General features: G+C 40.6%; 1 protein-coding gene across 2 annotated transcripts in view; it reads left to right on the top strand.

Annotated features, from left to right (window-relative positions):
* The window catches only part of LOC103480440 (protein Dok-7), a 35,536-nt gene extending 17,590 nt beyond the window's left edge, over positions 1-17,946 (top strand). The window contains exons 8-13 of one of the 2 annotated variants that reach the window (XM_008435389.3): positions 422-470; positions 605-1,117; positions 2,425-2,513; positions 3,626-3,695; positions 12,795-12,974; positions 15,836-17,946. In XM_008435389.3, coding sequence (XP_008433611.2) covers positions 422-470; positions 605-1,117; positions 2,425-2,513; positions 3,626-3,695; positions 12,795-12,974; positions 15,836-15,972 — 1,038 coding nt within the window. In that variant the 3' untranslated portion in view covers positions 15,973-17,946. The remainder of the gene's footprint in view (positions 1-421; positions 471-604; positions 1,118-2,424; positions 2,514-3,625; positions 3,696-12,794; positions 12,975-15,835) is intronic. The other variant, XM_008435390.3, reaches the window with a different exon arrangement.
* The last annotated feature ends 1,492 nt before the right edge of the window (positions 17,947-19,438 follow it).

Raw genomic sequence — 19,438 nt, 5'->3', positions numbered from 1 at the left:
TATTTTTTTACTTTACTATTTGAAAGCAGTGATCGGTAGGATCATAGAGCAGCACAGTAATGCATTTTCAGTTTATAATGCATGCACTTTGATTTATGCATTTATCTTGATATTAAGAAACATATTTTGTTTTTAAAAACAATTAAATTTGTTGCTGTTTGCCTCTTGAAAAATGTTTTCCCTTGAAGTTACTGACAGAGCCATAACAAAATATTGCTTTATTCATTTAATCGTTAAATAATACACTCTGTTAGGTCTTGGTTCAATAGGCTATGTGCAATCATTTCAATATGTTTTAATAAACATTAAACCAGTCCGGCCCTCGGCTTGTAGCAAATTTGTTTTTTTGGCCCTCTGTGTATTTGACTTTGACATCCCTGGTCTAGATGAATTATAATGTCACATTTTCACTGTTTCACAGGGTAACCCCTACATCCAGATGAGTTCTTCAGGAATACCAACCTTACCGGGTAAGAAAAGATCTCCTTAAAGCTTTTTTTCAAACATAGTGCATGTGTTGTTTCTTGCATGAGCAGAAGCATCGATGCATGCTGGGAAAACTCAGTAACCCGTCGGCCATGCACTGTCATGCACACCACTGCAGTGAAGAATACTCTGGACATGTCCCGGGCCTCTGCTGCACGCTCGACGGAGCCGCCGAGAGTGCAGCCGGGCGGCGATGAGTCGCCGCCGCCGCCAAAGAGAGGAGAAAGAAAAATAGCCGACCTCTTATCTGATCCGCTCAGCTTCCCGAGTGCGGGCGGCCAGCCGCAAACTGCAAACCCGTACGAGTCAATGAGCCCCACTCCGGCAAATGAGCTCATTCTGGCACAAGCTGCGCCGCCGTGGGGCTCCCAGCAGGACAAAAGAGCTGTCGTTTATGAAAACTGTTTGAAGTGTCGAGGAGAGCTCTGCCAACCTCCGCTGCAGGTCGCGCCTGCTAAAATGCCCCGCAGCAGGGGCGTCCATGGTTGTCAGAGCTTCCCAACTGGACCGTGCCTGAAGAAAAGCCAGGCCAGTGACAGAACTGCTGATGAGGAGCTGCTTCATGAACTCCTCAGGGGCGTTGAAGAGCGGCGTCGGCCGGAAGATGTAAATGACTCGACAGGAAGTGGAGGTAAGAGAGACGACCCTCCCGGTGTCCTTTGCGCCTCTGGTCCTCTGAAGTGGATCTTCTCATCATCCCTTTTTTCACCTCTTCTTCTTTCTGCCAGCTTTTGTTTAATCAAATAAGTTTTTACTCTTTGCACTGGTTGATGTTTGCCTCTTTTGTCATTTCCAACTTATCTCACCTGAACCTATAAAGACCTATAAACCTATAAAGACTGAGGAATTAGATTATTTATATTGGCTGCATGTTCTTCTAGTAAACTTTTTTTTCATGTTTTATGAACTAATGAATAAGGTTGTTGACTTTGTAGAGCTTATGCAGGATTATGAAGTGCAGTTCAACCAATAACCTACATCAAAATATGCATAAATTACCGTTATTAATATTCTTTGGTTAAAACGTGTTGAGGATATGTCGGACCACCACTAAATGATGTTCAGACTGTTTTGAAAATGTGGTTTTGATTAATAGTTACTTATATTCTCAGAAGGCCTTTCAGTTTTTCCTTTGAACTTTAGATGCTTTTTCTTTTCATTTTCGACACAGTCCTAAGTCATATCCATCCACGACATCATGTTGCGCTGCGTGTGCTTATTAAATGATGGAAGTCAAATGACAGGATGAGAGGAATCAGGTCTGAAAGACTGAACTGAGGTTTGATCTATGAATCTTTCAAAATCACCTTGTCGGCGCTCAAATATTATTTTGTAATTGATTATGGAAACAGATTGTAACTGTGTCGTGTGTAGGTAATTATGTATCAGAAACAAGAAAACACGAATACTTCCATCACTTCTGTTAGTTTGTGTCATCCATCAGTCCACATGGACTCAAATTTAAACACTTTCTTTACTTTTTAATGTGTCTCCAAATGATCAAGGTCAAAGTAAAAATGTGCTTGTGAAAGAAAGCAAAACTAAACCTTTAACAGCATGTGGGTGGAAATGATTTTTGTTCTTTACATGGTCAGATTCATCTCTACAGGTGTGTTTGGCTTTACGTGTTTTCACAGTGTGTGAATGTTGGTTTACGAAACGGACTAAACAAAGTATAAAGCTTGTTTTTAGTATTATTGTGTATTGTAATTAAAATAACCAAAGACCTTTTAAAATGCATCTTAATTGTAGTAAAAAACTGAATTGCATTCTCTCTTTGAATGGCACTTATTGGCTATTAAGATTACACATATGTGTGTCTCGTTTGTAAATAAGGCATATGAATAATTTGTTCTAAGAGAAATTATAACTTCCATGCTCTACGTTAAAGTCAACACTCAGAGTCACGTAAACAAACATCTTCTTCTGTCCAACCAGAGAAAAAGCTCAACAGTAAAGAAGAACGACGCAGAGCTGATCCTGCTTATGAGGTCATGGAGAGTCGGATGCCGGAGAAACACCCAGAGGTTCGTGGACACGACGCTGTGATCCGCTTCACACAGTCAGCTTTTCACACACACGTAACTTTATTTAAACCAGCAAACTGGACGTCATGCTAGTTCACAAGTCCCGAATCTCGGACTCAAGAAATAAAACTGAATCTTTCAGCGTTTTTTTGTTTTCAGTCTTGCTAATTTAATTTTATTCCAAACATAAAATGAGAAACTAAAATCACTGGATTGTTAGTTGTTTTTTTGTGGACATTTGGTTTATGTGACGATTAGTTTCAGTAATTTCAACTAGTAAAGCACAATGCACGTTTCCTAAAGTGTGTGTTACTCTTTGGTATTAACATTAATGTTCTTACTTGAGTTGGTTTTCAGACGTTCATCTAAGCAAAAACAATATTTTTAGCGTTTTTAAAATTTTGTTTGTGTAAAACCTACATTAACAACCTAAATGACTCATGAAATGACAAACAAGTGCGTTCATTTTTCTTATCATTCTAAAAACATTCCCATTTACTTCCCACCCGGAATGTCAGAGAAAATAAAAATCTGATTATGAGCTGCTTGGGATTGAAATGAGACCTTTCAATCCCAAGCAGCTCATAATCAGATTTTATTTTTTTTTTAAACCAGTGGAAACATTGGCAATCGCCATTCAGCGATTATAAGAAGGGTTTAATTGCTGTGATGCCGACAAATGTTATGACGTCATGACTTTCATAAAACACTGTGATAAAAACACGTTTTATGATCTAGTAGTGAGCTCAGATAGAAACTGTTCACTAAATATGTCACATCTTACGTTCCAGCCGTGATTGTAATGGTGGCCGCATGAAGTCTGTGGTCTTTAATCAGTTTTCCCAGCAGCGTTGCTGTCGGGTGTCTGGGATTACATGGCTGAGTTCTGAGAGTCGCAGCGTCTAGGATAATAACACCTCAGACTGGGTTCCCACAAACGAGACGAGGTCCGAGTTCTCAGTAAATCCTGCTCAGTCCATAAATCCTCCTGACATGTCCACTGAATAGGGTTAAAAAAGTAGAAAATCACACTTACGTAATGAAATTCATGCATTTGGTATGGCCACTCACTGCAAATTACGTTTGAGAGTTCTCACTTTTCTGTATTCCAGGCTGAAGAGAAGAGCAAATACGAGCTGATGGGCAGCTACGGCCAGCAGAGGCTCCTCCAAGAGGCTGAAGGTGAGCGGAAACGGCTTCATTTTGGTCGCCACGTCCAGGCCGGTTTTGATTTAACTTGCTTAAACATTTACAATTTCACTGAGTCTGACTTACTTAGGTTTCCTTAAATAACTGCAAGCCACTTTGTTGATAGTGAAATAAATGGATGAGTCACCCACTTGAATCAAGATTGCTTTGACGCTTCACCTGTCGCTTGGTGTGCGAGAATTGAAATGAGTCTATTAAAATAACTCAGTCTGTAGAAGCAGACTAACAGATGGCATAACGTCCCTGAGGAGGGAGGAACATCCACGCTGTAATTCACTTCATTCAGGCAAATGGACCGAGTGGACTGATGAACATTGTTTTTACAAATTGTTTTCCACGTGTGGAGCAGAGCAACGCGTAACACGCCAGCTGTCGGGGGAAATAGTTTTAATGGAAAACGGATGAACACAAACGTAGTGGGTGTGGCTCGTCTAAACGCGTTAAAATTTGAGCCTTAAAGTTTTTGTTTATTTCTGTAAGCTTTGAAAGTGCGGCTAGAAAATTGTTGCTTGTACCCAAAACTGTTCTTGTTTGCAGAGAAAAAATTTCCCGTTTTAACATTCAGTCAAGTTAAGGGTCATAAACGACGTTTAACTCGACGTTTAGTGTAAGAAATCACAAGTGTTACCAACTCAGGAACCCTTTCACAGAAACCTATTGCTGTTTTCTGAAAAAAAAACAACCGCACTGAGAAATTGTTTTGTGACAGGAATCGACTCATTTTCAACTTTCAGAGCGGAGACTGGTTGGTTGGAAACATCAGATCTCCATTTTATTTCCCAGCCGGTCTCTCCTAGCGCATCAGAACTGTGATGTCGTTATCAGGACGGCAAGTTTCCCACGTTTTTCCTTCTTATGTAACCGTGGCCGTCATGACCAAACACCTGAAATGTAACGTAACCAGATCACAGGACACATTTCTTTAAATAAAAGGTTTACATTTGGAATCTACGTTGTGGCTTTTTGATCTTGCTTTTTGAATAATAATAATAAAATAATAATCTATTAGGGTCACATCTCTTCCATCACTATTTTGGCTTAGATTTTGATTTGCATGTTTAGATGTCTTTTATGCCTTATGCAACGCTTAAAAGTTATCTATTTTATTTTCTCAAAGTACTCCCTGCAATAGGTGGAGGAGGGGAAGCTCGTCTTGGAAATAATGCAACCAGACTTTGCATCTGTGACTTTTTTTCTCTTAACTTCCCACCAGACAGCAGCTCATGTCAGTTCTTAAAATATCTTGACGATTTATTTGAGCCAAATTGACGAGCTCAAAATGAAATTGACAAAAAGCAAAGCGTGGTGTAAAAATGACAAAGGGAGTTGCTAAAATTAACCGAATGATTCATGGATGGTAAAAATTAGAATCCTGGATTGTTGGCCATCTTTTTCCAAATAAGGAGGAAAAAAAGGTTTGAAATATTCTGGCAACGAGGCGGCTTTCTTTCTTACATTTCTTACAGAATTAACATTTGCGATTTTTTTGACAACAGCGACTCTTCATTTCAAAGCTGCCAAGAACCTTTCAGTCAAAATCCCAAATTGTTTCCCTCCGGCTTCAAACACGGCCTCACAAATGTCTTGAAATGGATTTTTGTTCTCCCAAGTTGCCCGTTTCATTGCTCTTAAAATAAATGTTGACAAATGGTGACTGATTTGTTTGTCTTGGAAACTTCTGGGCTTCTACCAGATTTTCAGCAGTTTAAATTTAAAACTGAGACAATACAAATACTTGCTTTGTAGTCATCCATACAGTACATACATCTTTTTCGTAGTACTTTGGAGTATATTGTGTACATTATACAACATGTTTGTTTCTCTTCTTTTATGTAGCTCAAAATAAACCAATCAAATCTCATTCCGGGATTTACTTGCTGCCAACGGCGCCACAGCGATAACGTTTGAAGAGTATATCTCCTTTCCTATTGGTATCGGGTTTTTGATTTCATTTTAATTAAAGTTAAAACTTTGGTTGATGTCTTTTCAAGGTTTAAAAGCAATTTAAATTTGAGTTTTAAGTGCTTCAACCAGCCAAAACTGAAAGTTTCTGCTTTTGTTATAGTTTGGAAATATTTTTGCTGGTTTTCATTTTAGATTCAAAGAAAACAAAAACGTAGTATTTGTGACTAACGGCCTTTCAAACTCAAGTGTACTTCTGGGCTGAACATTTTTAGCATTTTCATTTGAACTCGGCAAACATATATATTTTTTAGAAACAGTAATGTAACATTTATCAGCCGGTATTTCTCTGGGTGAAAAACTGCAACGACATTTGAGTTGTTTTTCATCTGGAGTTTTACCTGCATTTCACCTCAGACGCCCTGATGTTGTCTCTACAGACGTTTACTTATGTTAAGTTTTTTGAGTAAGACAGAACAACAAACATGAGCTCCAATTGTTCTCCAAGAACGTTTACGCTAGCCGTTTCTTTTAGCTGAAGTCAAGATGTCCGTCTTTGGAAGAGTTTCAGCAGTTTTGTTGTAGTTGTGGAGTCTGTGCAAATAGGGAGCTTATTACAAACAGAGGAGGAAGAAATGTTTCAAAGCCCACATAAATCCTCACAGCTCCAGTTAATCTACTCATGAAGCCGTGTTGACATCTTTATTCTAAATTTGTATAAATTTAATTAAAAAATGATTCGACAAGCTGGCGTTTCACTTTCTTCAAAGAGCGCCACCCACACGCCAGTCGCATCAGTCAGTTAAATGAATTTCAATTGAAGCAAGTTGACTGAAGATTGTTTTGTATTCAGTAACAAAAGACTGTTAATGATGTCTGATCACATTTTAATAATTGGAACATTGTAGGATGTAAATGACTTCGTTAATGTCTTAGTAAATATCACAGAGCAGTATTTTAGGCTTATTAGTCAAAGTTGCATAGTGTTAGAAAAGCATCAGCGTCCAGCTCTATGTTCATAATACCTTATAAATATGACTACACAACCTTGCAGGAATATTCACAACTTTTTCCACATTTTATAATGTTATGGCCAAAACCCTTGATATAATGTGTCAGGATTTTATGCAATAGACTGAAAAAGTAGGGCAAAACTTCAAAGTGGAAAGGAAAAGATGTGCGGGTGTTTTCAGATGAAAATTGGTAGATGTACGTAACCCCTTTTAATCCGGTTTCTCTAAACGTGTGGTGCAAACCTGCCAAGACACGGCGGACCACCTCAACTGAGAGGCGGGGCAAAAATCAGAGAATAAGCAAAGAGGACCGTGGCGACTCTGTGGGAGCTGCAGAGATTCACAGTTCAGCCGGAAGAACAACTGTGTTCATAAGGGAACAATTAGCTGTTCACTCCATTAATGGACACAGCAAATATCTAGCAGGGTGTGTTCCAGTCAGATGTGAACCAACTTTAACCTACATGCAAAACACTTTATATGACTTAAAAACTAAAGCTTTAATTCTTTGCTTTTATTCAGCACGGAGGGGAAACTGGACAAACTTTTCAGGTTTTTCTTTGTGGTCACTGAAACCACAAATCATTTCCCTTCTATGTCATAAATAAACTCCACTTGGTTTGGTTCTGTCACAGAAAATCCTAAAAAAATGTGGAGCTTGTGTTTGTAAACTTGATAACTTTACAACAGATGTGACATAAACACTGTTCTTTATCTCCTACTGACCCAAGTTATCCTGTGAAGTGATTTTTTATTCATTTTTAAAAATGTAAAAATGCTCTAAGAATTTAGCATTGATTTCATCAGTGATTTTCCTGTAGATGTTAATTTGAATAGTTGCCAAGCCAAAGTTAATACTGTTACTATGGCACATGGTTTGCACTTGGAGGTCACCGGGATTTAAAGCAGCCGAGTTTGTGTATATTTTAATGTAATTCAGAGTTCGCCACCTGCCGCTGTCGTGACGTATCCGAGGACCTCTTCTGTCGCTATCTGCATTTTATGTAACACCGGGAACTTCGGTTGCATAACAGCCTCTCGTACAGAAAGCAACCAGAAGTGCGACCGAACGAGTGCAGGGATGTGTAGCGGTGCTGCTGCGCTGACGTGAGGTGAGAGGACAGTTGTCAGCGGACGTTTGGCCACTTTAAGCTTCCCACGCGCTCACACACACACACACACACACGGCTTCAGTCCGACGCATACCTGCTCCGAGAAGCCACAGCAGCTGCCACGGTCTCTCACCGAACCCATCAGTCATGTTCGGGTACCTTCTCACGCACACACACTCGGCGGCAGCCTCCATGTCATCTTCCTCATTATCCTGCCTCAGCAGGCAGTTAATGGGCCAGGATGAGCAGGAGGTGCTCAGGCCCGCTGGCGCAGGTTTGTACCAGGAAGCAGAATTGCAAATTGGGGTTTATTTATTTTTTTGTCTGATTAAAGGTTAAACTTAAAAAAAAAAAATTGCTGTTCGTGAATAGAGAAGCAGGTTGGATTGTTGGATTCAGCTGTAAATTTTAAATAGGTTTTGACCCGGTTATTGCATTTTTAACTTTTGTCTTACTGAAGTGAATAAAGCCATCACATTAAATGTTAAACTGATTATTCTGACACATTTTTTTTTTTACCCTGTTGAGTTTTGAATTTTTATAGATTTTGAACCTTCGCAAGCTTAATAAAATATCATCATATTCGAGATGGCCTAATTTCACCGCTTGCAAACTTTTAGAGTGCAGAGTTTGTCAGAGTGTAGTGATGAGTTTTTCATTTGCTTCTTCGTAAACTACATGTGGAAATGATAATTATTTGATGAGTTGCCTTCATTTAGCCAGGAATCAGTATTCAGACTGAACACGTGGCGGGATCCTGATTAGATAACTCCACGCTCTCCCCAAATGGTGACCCATGAAAAAGTGTAGAGCTCAACTGTGGTGCAGTCACATAATGAATGTAAAACAGTTTTTAGTTATCTGGTCTGGTCTTGTCACTACTGACTGCTGCATTGGTACAACGGCCAAACCTGGTGCAGTGATCGCCTGGTGGGCCCTCTCTCAGAACTGAATATTTTAATCAATCAAATACAATAATATGCATTAATGGCCACAGTGGGAACCATTTTAGCACAACCACAGAGGCTAAAACACATGTTTCTCCTTATCTCCACTTGGAGGGTAAAAGGAAAATGAAAGCCGCTCCTGGATTGGCTGTTTTGCAAACGGCAGCTTTTAACGTGCCACTTGTTGCATCTTGGTATTTCAGTTTCTTAAGGTGCATTTTCGTTTGAAATTTATTTTTACATATGATCTACACAAAGACTCACATCAAAGCAAAATCTCCGCAAATAATTTGGTGTCGAGCTCCACAAAAAAACAAACAAAAAAAAATCCACAAATGGGTGAATCTGTGACTACTGAACTGCTAGAAAAGAAGATGACAGGAGATGCTTAAACTAGGTCGTTATTTTATTGTAAATAGTTGGCAAACTTGCGAAACATGACAAAAACAAGCATACAAAATAACGCAGAGATGCTTTATTTTGGTATTTATATCCAAATAAGAAAATTATTCTTATTTTGTGCAGCCTTGGCTGCATCTGACAGAGAGCAGTGTCACATTAGAGATGGGAGACCAACTGGAAGTCAGGCCTGTCCAACGCGTCTTCCTTCCTTCTCTGTCTGCAGGGTTTTCACCGCTGAGCTCCAGCAGGTTCAGCCTCCAACGTTTCCCCCCGGAGGCTCTGCAAAGTCTGTTATGAAAAAAGCCCCCCAGCCACAGTGCTGTGGGCAAACCCAATGTTCTAATGACGGCCATTATAAAACACCACACTTCTGCGACGGCTGGCTTGCTGTCTGATCAATTAGGTTAGACGTTGCCAAAGGCTGCACCCACCGAGATTCTGCTAGCGTCTAATGGCCTCTCACTGATCGTAAGTGTCCCCCTGGGGTTGATGCTCCTCAGCTGTGGGTAATGGCCACTGCTTGATGCCATTTAGGAAGAGTCCCTGAAATAGAAGGATTCACCTTTGTCTGTCTTCTTTGTCAACACAAACTGTGTTTTATCCATCCGGAGCGCAAAAGGTCAGGCGGGGTGAATCGACACACATTTCAGTTGGTATCTGTAGAAACGCTAGATCTTTCTCCGGGCAATCACAAGACGTGTGCGCGCTCCTTATTGAGAGTATTTTGTACAATTCAGGCGTTTCAAACACTTCCAGACTGCAGCTCCTAAGCCTGCAGATACCGTCTACAACCAGTTGTGAAATAGTAGCACCATAACAGGATGCATCAATGCAGTAAGTCCAGATCAGGATTTTTTTTTTCACAGACACTTGTTGTTGCATACCAAGTGGTTGCAAGTTAGTTACAAAGTGGTAGAGCATGGAAAATCGCAGAGCAGTTTGATCAACAACTTTCTGCAGCCATTAGTTACAGACTTTTAAATATACGTTGTCCTCATCTTCGCTCCGAAATCGCACACAGAGCGCATCGCAGAATGGGTTTCCATGGGTGAGCAGCTGCATCGACATGTGATATAAAACGCATCTTAAATCTTGAGCCGTGGAGACGCTGAATCACGGATTGGGTTTGGCAGTTGCCAGCTGAATGAGACCTGATGAATGGCTGCATTGCATCAGGTGTTAAGTTTGTTGCAGGGAGGCTTATGGTAACTCTTTTTCAGGAGTTTGGTTCAGATCCTCAGTTTCAAGGAAAGGACATCATAGTGCTTCGACATACCAAGACATTTTGGAGAACGTTGTGGGTAAAGTTAGCCTCTACCTGTTCCAACATGCAGCGGTGCACAAAGCAAAGCCCATAAGACATGGACGAGCAACTCTGGGGTGAATTAGGGTGGAGACTGCGAGCCAACATCAGAGTTTGACCTCATTGTTGCACTTCTGGAAGAAAGGTCGGATGTTCTGATGAAAACTCTCCCTAAGTCTTGTGGACAAATTTAACATCACTTTAAACACTTTGGGAAAACACTAAAGTTCATACGTGTGTCTAAGCAAACTAATTAATTATTTTGGAAATGTAATACAGGCAACACCTGTCTTTCTTTACTGTAAGTTGATTACAACAGTTTCTTCAAGCTTCAAATAGTAATTCACAGATGTATAAAGATACTCCGACCTGAGCATTTTCTGTTTTAATGTTCCTGTGGCTTAAAGTGGGAGGATCATCTTTTTCAGGAGCCACTTCTGCCTCCTGGTGATTCTGCTGTACTGTCAGCAAGTTGAAAGAAAAAAGTAGAAGACGACTACTATAATTTTTCTAACTCTGAAAAAACTCCAACGTGGCTTTTGGAAAAGTTCACAGAAAAGGTAAAACACTTAAAAAAAAAAAAATTGGCCTTAGTTATAAAATAGGGGAACAAAGTGAGGAAGAGAAAGAAGGTATAATTATGCACCCACAAAAATCCAGTTGATTAAAAGAGCGTGATTATTATCTAATTGACATTTTGGTGTTTAGGTCCTACACTGTGTGTAACAGCACTTTGAACTTAGCACAATGGGAAAAACACCAACGTGGCTTCTTTAGTTGAAATTGAGGAATAATTTTGGATGAGAGGGAAACAAAGAACAATAGAAGAAGTTTACTTCTTTAAACATGCGTTCATTTAATCTAAATTTCTATGTGTAGTTATGCTGAATCTTTCCCTGCACTTAGTCGTTTAAACCTTAATGCTTTCCTTCCTTTTTTTCTTTTATGTGATGTTAACTTACATCAAAAAGGTTAAACTTGGTTGCATATGTGAACCGTAGTAAGTTTGATCCAAAAAGCTTCCTTATGTTTCTCTTATTTGCATTAGAGACAAAAACGTTTTGTCTTTTTAAAGGACGTTGTCCTGTTTATGGATGAATTTGCCGAGAAACATAATCGACGTGCAAAAATGTCCACTTTCACCGCTCAAGCATAAAACTGCAACCACAAAAATGTAAAGTGACTAACACACATCCTCTCTCTCTCTCTCCGTCATGGCCTCAGTCAGTAGGTGGGACACAGTGGACAGGTAGTGAATGTTGTGTTGCTGCGTTCGAAGCAGAAGAAACTGGAGAGTTTAATTATTTGAGTGAGTTTTGACAATTGCTCTCTCGCGATGGCTTGACTTTAGGAACTGCCTCAGACTGTTCCTAAAACTGCAGCCTGTGTGAGGTTTCTCCTCGTCTGCAGCGGTAAAAAAAAAATTAATTGGCCCGAGAAGGGAACGGTGGAGAACCTCTGACGGGTTGAATCATGTATGTGCTGAGTGAGATCAGGTGGGTGTGGTCCCATCTGCTGTCACTCAGACTGCTGAAGAACTTCAAGCTGATTCAGAGTAAAATATTTCTGAAGCATAAAAGCTGCCAGTAATAATCTCAACTTCACGCTCCTTTGTTGAGCCTGGCCTTTAGACGCCTTCCCACTTCAACCCATCCGTCATTCGCCATAAATCACGCTGACGACAACTCGCTTTAGGCAACGTGGCGATGTGATTTCTGTTTGACAGAAGAGAGCCGTTCAGTTCAAATGGATTGAGGGAACGTTTTGGCTTTTTGTTCTGCCAACTGAATATGAGCGAACAGATTTGGGCCCCTCTTATTTCCCTCTTCTCATCCGAACTCGGTATTAGCAGAGAAAGTGACCGTGGGCCTTGTTTCCAACAGCTTGGATCTTGGATAAGAAGCAATGACGGAGTCGACAAATGACTAAATGGTGTAATTAAAAGGAAAATAATTTGGTCAGGTTTACTAATTATGCATAATTAGCCTCCAGAGCAAAATGAACAATGCAACAGGGAATACAGTGTTCCTGTATGATTGCAGAGCCGTCAGCAGCTTCTGTGTCGGCGTTGATCAGACGTTTGTATTTACATAACTCCAAACAACATGAGTTGGTCGTTAAGTGCTGAAGTCTCAAGAGCCTCTCAGCCTCCAGGGGAGCCCAGCTTTTGATTACGTTTGCGACGACAAAATGAGTAAGACGCACCCCGTTGCATTAGCATGACATTTTGCCAGTGTAAAAAAAAAAAGAGGTACTTGAGTGTAATGAGACGAACAGCAGAAAAAAAAAAAATCAAGTCGCATCCTGGATTTGGTTTCTTCGATCGAAACGAGAGAAATAAACACAGAAAACGAAGCAGCCGCCTGATTTTTAGTTTGCTTTTGTACTTGCAGGGGCAGCGTTTGTTTTCCCTCCGGAGGCTGCGCTTCCCGAGAGGCCCCGGAGCGAAAGCGTCACGTACGTGAATATTCCCGTCAGCCCGACGTCTAAGAAACAACTCAACTACATGGAGCTGGAGCTGCAGGAGCCGGGCCACAGCGCCAGAGGGACCGTCGCACATCTGCCGTCTCAGAGTAAGAATTTACTGGGAGTGACATCTGCTAAATGAGAGGCCTCATCTTCAGTCCCCGGAGCGTCTCTGGTTTGGTTTCTGAGCGTCCGCCTTGTGTTAAGGAAACGATTCAGCCCGTAGGATGGTGGATGACTTTTCATCAGCAGATCACAGTCTGTTTATTCTTCAGTAAATCCTTTGTGGGTTTTAAAAGTAAATCTTTGTGATGATCAAAGGGAAATTTAGTTTTTTTGTTTTTTTTTGTCAATATAAGCTTACTTAACTGGTTTAATCTAGTATTCAAATTCATGGTTACAAAGGCTGTTGCTAATAACTACAGTGGCTTCTCTCTAAATAGTTTTTTTTTTTTTTTTAACCCATAAAAAAAAACTGAGGAGAACGCAGCTGAAAAGTTATTAACACCGAGCTTGAAAAAGAAACACAAACCAGGAGGAAGTCGTGATTTCCGGAGGGAATTTACCCAATGAGCAGGGAAAATGAGCTCCGACAACATCCGGGTCCACAGGATGTTAATCTGATGAGACTGCAGTCTCTCTCAGGTGGAGGCGCCGTCCTCTTCTGGCCTGAGGTCGCTGCTAAGAAGCAGAGCGGTGCTGGTTTCTCCTGGTGCTGCTTTCAGGATGCACATGAGATTCAGGACTGAGGGATACACCTGAACGTCGTCTCTGAGGGGGAAAAAAAATACAAAAACTTGATGAAATGTGGATTATAATTAGAGCACAGTACAATCCAGACAAAAACATTCATGGTATCGTAACGTATTGATCGGGTCTTGGTTCTTTAGAGAGAAGAATATAAACAATCATCATTGTACATGAATGTTTTTCCAGAGTAAAAGGTTTACCCAGTCGAGCTTTGCCACATTTATTCTTTTGAAAAACATTTAGTAACCTATTAGTTATTGTTTAAATCTGGCTAAAGAGCTATGGACTGAATTTCTAAATTTTCCAAAATAACCTAATTTATATAAGAAACATTTCTGACATATTCACAGGCATTCAGACAACATACTAATGTTTAGTCAAGAGAGGAGTCCAGGAGCAAAGCAGTTAAATGTGAGAGAAAAGGTCAGATTTGGTGTGTCCATGAACTTTACACCGAGGTATAAAAAAATATAGAAGCGAGTGTTTGAAGCGCTGAACCTCCATGTCGTTTTTTTTCCACAAAGCTTTCCCCGTTTCTGATCACCCTCTGTGTGCAGCCGCTTTTTCAAATCAGGCATTTTCTCCTCAAACCCAGCAGACCGCTCCGAAAGAGCCCGCTTACAATAATGTCAAGGCTGCACCAGGGCAGGATAAAGAGTCGCATGAATCATCGGTGACTCGGTTCGGTCCCATCAGCGTCGCCGCCGCAAGACTCCCACCGGAACTTTTCCCGAAAGACGTCGAAGTCCTGGTGACCGGAGACGGAGCAGCGAGCCGTAATTCACCGGCGGGTTCGGTCTTATCGTCGCTGCCTTCGAGAACACGAGAAGGGTGGGAGGTCAGAGGTCAGCGTCTTGATGGCGGCGTTGCAGTTTATCTCTTATTAATCTGTCACCCGGGAGGAAGGGCATCCTGCCTCACCACCGAGAGGCCCTCGGGTCGCAGCTGTGAGTTCGCCCTCTCTAATGGGATCGTCCTACCAGGACCGCTGATGGCCGGAAGAAGCCGGGTTGAATTTCTTTCACTTTCTGAGAGACGATAAAACACGACCGAGGTGCAGAACAGCAGCCATTTGCATTAATATTGAGTCTAAATGTGACTGGTGCAACTCTATAAAATGGTTTATATCCCAATTTAAAGAGATCTATTTACGGAAGTAACTCTGAAAGTTGTCATAATGATTCATTACATACATACATGTTTAATTTGTTTATTTCTGTTAGCTTTGGTAACGGAAATAAACAAGATGTTGCTTTTCAGAAAATGTGAATTTTATGTAAGACGAATGAAAAGAAGCACGTTTGGCAGTAATTGTATTAATAAAGATATGAAAGACAAAGTGTCGAGGAAATTCAGCTGAATTATTTGCATATTTTCTCTGATTTATGTGGAAGCTTGATCCAGTTTGCGCAAAAGGAGAAATTTAAAGACCAAGAAGATCCTGCAGCTTATAATTCCTTATATAATGTTTGTACTGCTCCAAAATCTGTTGACCGACTATTTTTTAATTAATTATCAGATGAACTAAAACTACCAGCAGCAAAAGGATGTAAATATTCTGCAGAAAAGACCAGGAAAAAGAACCCCAACTTTTTTTTTTTTATTTCTACTTGATGATTTTGTCGCATCCGAGTTCAATCCAGACAGACATTTTCCCTGAGCCTGGCTTTAGAAGCAGCCCTCTCCTACCAGTTCACAAACAGCTTAAGGCATTACGGTTTGCATTGTTCATGACATCTATGTGATCTCTTTTATTAGAACTGAACTCAACTTTAAGCAGGTTTAAGCAGGCGCACACATCAAAGGCTCAGGCATTGAGTAATCACATTCAGCGCCACGCACACGGCTGATTAAAGCCAAATGTGTTTCTTGTTGTTTTTAAAAACACTGTGACGCAAGACGTTCTGCGGCTATATACGGGTGTAGATTAAAGGAAAGCTGCTTTTTTTTTTTTTTTCTCTGAATTTCCTGGCTGATGCATCTGCAGGTAACTTCTTTGGGAAGTCTTTTGATTTTGGCTTAGACACACAGCTCATCCAATTCAGGTGAATATTTTACTGTTAGGTTTTGTTTATTACCTTCTCATTGCGCTCCACTAGCTCAGACGAGTTAGTCGGTGAAGTACTGAACTTTTTCTGAGTTTAGACCCTTGAAAAGACATTTTCTCGATGAATTCCAGATGTCAATCTTGTTTCTCCTGCAATTCTTATTTTGACAGGAAAGAGCTCCACCAGGTATGCTCAGATCGACATCACCGCGACGGAGATGGCCCACAGAGTCGGCGCGCAGCACGCCCTGGGCAGGCAGGAGGGCCTGCACAGCCTGGAGCTGAGGAGAAAGGGAACGCCGCACTGACTCCGTGCTTCGGATTCGCTGCGTCGGGACTGTATCCGCCGGAGATGTGAAGAACTTGATGGGAGCGTTTTGGTTTTCTGTTCTCTTTACAGTTTCTAAGCACAGACTGGGTTCACACATGCTGGAATCCAAGAACAAGGGGTGTTCACGTTGTTAGGCCAGGCTTTTGCTTCTGTAATCGATCAAGAAGCCGTGATAACCGCGGTTGTGCGGTTTTGCATGAAGCCACGCGCGACGCTTCCACCTCGTCCCCTCAGAAAGTCGGTTGCCTCACTAAATGGCACTGCGCCAACTAAAAGGAGGAGAGCACCGACCCAGAGATGAGTCACAGCCCAAATGCCTCCCCCTCGCTCAGCTGCATCTCAGCGCCATCTTGGACCGTGCCACATTTTTAATCATCGTTTGGGAAAAACAACAGAGATGAAGCAAGAGGTGATTATTCCATGAGGTAGTTGTAAATTGCGTTGTGCTAAGCCGCTCGGATTTGGCCTAAAGCCGTCCATCCAGTCTTACTCAGAGCGCTGAGCAGGAGAAAGTAAATGGCGAGTTACGGTGAGGATCTGTAATTGTTCCACGTTTCTCCGCTACGCCGGCTGACCTGCGTTGGCCTGCTGTGACTAACAGATGCTGTTTGTTGTTTGAACAGAACCTGAGTGCTGCTTTCTTTGTGGGATTTACTGTGGGGAAACTATTTATGGCTTCTGCATAGGCGAGAGAAAACAATGTTTGGAGATTTTCTTTAGAGATTTTTAAATGATTGTTTTGTGTCCTTTTACGTTTTCCTCGTTTCTTGTGCGGCACATCGGTAAACCTCAGCAGAGGGTTGTTTCCGTCTCATATTCTGCTGCGTCTCACCTGCAGTTGACTTCAACAAGACGTTTATTTCATTTGATACACAAGTAAAGATATATGGAGAATGTATAATTTGTGCTTTCTAGGTAAAATTCTCTTTTTTTAGTAAGTTATTTATTGCTACAACTTTGTGTGTTTTTTCAGTGTTTACAGTTGCAGTGAAAAAATTTCCATGCATCCATTAGGGGCCTTAATTCATGTTTTATATGTTTAATGGTTGATTTGATGATAATGGCACAGCATGCCTCTGCCCCCACCATGCTTTATAGCTGGTGCAGCATTGTTGGGTGTGAAAATCTCTCCCCGACTCATCCGAGCTCACCCATTAACACCGAGACCAAATCCTTTGAGTGTCACATTTCTCTCTCCAGAAGTAACTGATCTCATTCATGTAGGCGGCTGCACATTTTAGTCTTTCTTGAAGGTGTAAATTTTGGAGCCTCAGCTTCTTTTTTTGGTTGCTACTTTGTGGGCAGAGATACATTTGATCCTGTATTTTCTACTTCTTTGCAGCCTTGTGGCGCGTTCCTGAATTAACTAATCTCCTTCCATCTGAGCGTGTTGTTTTCGTCTTTGTCCAAGCTTTCCTGAAAGTCAGTAAAATAATCTTTAACTGGATAAAAAATAGATATTTGGTTTGTGCCCCATGGTTCATAATATTCATGCTCTATACCAGACCAGAACTATGCAGTCAAACTCAAAAAATAGATTTACCGTAATCCTGAACTCTTTCATCAAAAATACTTCTTATAAGTTAAAATGTAAAGATGAACTCACATGTCTGACAGGGACATTGTAGTTTTCATTGTAATTTCTCTGCAGAAAATGTTTTCATCTGAAACGTCTGAGTATAAAATATGCAAGATGCGCTGGAATACGAAATATGCTTTTTCAAAAGGACAGACAAAAGCCAGAGTTTCAGATTTATTGCTTTCAGACGATCAGTGTCGTAAGAGGTTAGTGTCTTCTGTCTCTGGTTTTACTTTCCTCAACTAACACGTATTTTTATTGGTGGTTGATTATTACAGTTTGATAATCATGTAATGCAGTAAGAACAAAAACTGAATCACACTCATTTCAAAAAAATATGTAAATTGTAAATAAAATGGGATAAATATTAAACCTTTCAAAGTCTGTGTTAATTTTATTTTGATTGCTGGATTCAAGCCGTTAAACCATCTCCCATCAGCAGCTGGAAGTGGGATAACCTGAACAGATCAACTTTAGGAAAGGTAATAAAAAACAAAGAAACAAACTGAAAAAGTGTAAATGTCGAAAACTTACAGAAAAGATAATCTGGACAACTTGTCAGCAACTTAGAGCTGGAGTTTTTAGAAGTGGCTCATGACTAAGTACTGCTGAACAATTTAATTGCAGTACTGTTCAATATACAATTTATTCACAGAAACATTGTCTCAAAAAATCATTTTAATTAAATCTTGCATAAATCATGCATGGTCCTAGTTATCAGTAACAGTACAATGAGATCAATTCATTATTCAAATTGGTTAAAAAGTTTCTATCTAAGGAAAGCCAGCAGGTTGCACTAAGTTATTGACTTGCAGCATTTCCTCCTCCTGGATGAGCTGAAACCACGTTTTCATACTCTGATATAAATATAACGTGTTCCACAAACTGCATTCAGGTTTTTTGTGTGTTTTTTCCTCTTGACAAGGTCTGCTGATTTTGTTCTGGGATTAATTTCCACATTTCATCTCCAGACAAAAACCCGTTTTCTTCCTCAACTGTGTGATTGTTGGACCTTCCCATGTTATTTTCACTGCCTAATAATTGCTTGATAATGAATGTGACAACTTCAGACATCACATGGAAATTGAACCAGACCTATGAACGTCCACCATACTCCATCCAACAACAAAAAAACAACCAATAACGACAGAGGACTAACAATTTCTCCTCCGCCCCAAAGTTAATTTACAATCAACTGGTAGAAGTTTAAAATGTATTGTTGTCTATTTTAATGACACAACTTGCTGCACATCTATCAAGTCACTTTGGTGGTAAAACAGTAAAACATCTAGTGCTGCTTTGTGTAAGTATTTAAACATAAACTGTTGATATTCAACACACAGAGCTGTGACCACTCACTGGCGCACCAATACTCATTAAAGAGCAATTGTTGAATTGAACAACCAAAATCAACTCATGCAGCATCATTATTCACATTGGCTTACCGTACAAGCACATAAATCACGGGTTGTTGAATCGACTAACCTTGGACCAAACCACACAGGGCGACGTGCTGCGAGTGTTTCTTAGAAACTCATTTACTTGAGAAAGTGTGACTGAGCGTCTCTGTGGCCACATATTGATTTAAATAAAGAAACAGAAATGAAGATTGAAAATTCAATAAGAGAGCGCGCAGTGAGTGTTTGTGAGGGAAGCAGCACGGCTTTAGTCCCTGCTGCGGTTTGTATAAAAAAGCAAAGAACATACAGGAGAGCGCCATCTGTTCATCACACTCACAGGTAGCAGATATAAAGACCTGTGAGACTTACTGGTGTTACATAAACACATTCAATTGAATTTAAATTGCCTTCCAAGGGGCACTGAGCACAAAACTACAGGAAAAAAGTTCACATTTTAACAAAAA

This window comes from Poecilia reticulata, chromosome 18 (genome assembly GCF_904066995.2).
Source record: "Poecilia reticulata chromosome 18, P_reticulata-male-v2, whole genome shotgun sequence".
NCBI classification, from domain to species: domain Eukaryota; kingdom Metazoa; phylum Chordata; class Actinopteri; order Cyprinodontiformes; family Poeciliidae; genus Poecilia; species Poecilia reticulata.
Note: the sequence above shows the minus strand (reverse complement) of the source record. Positions and strands in the feature narration are given on the sequence as shown.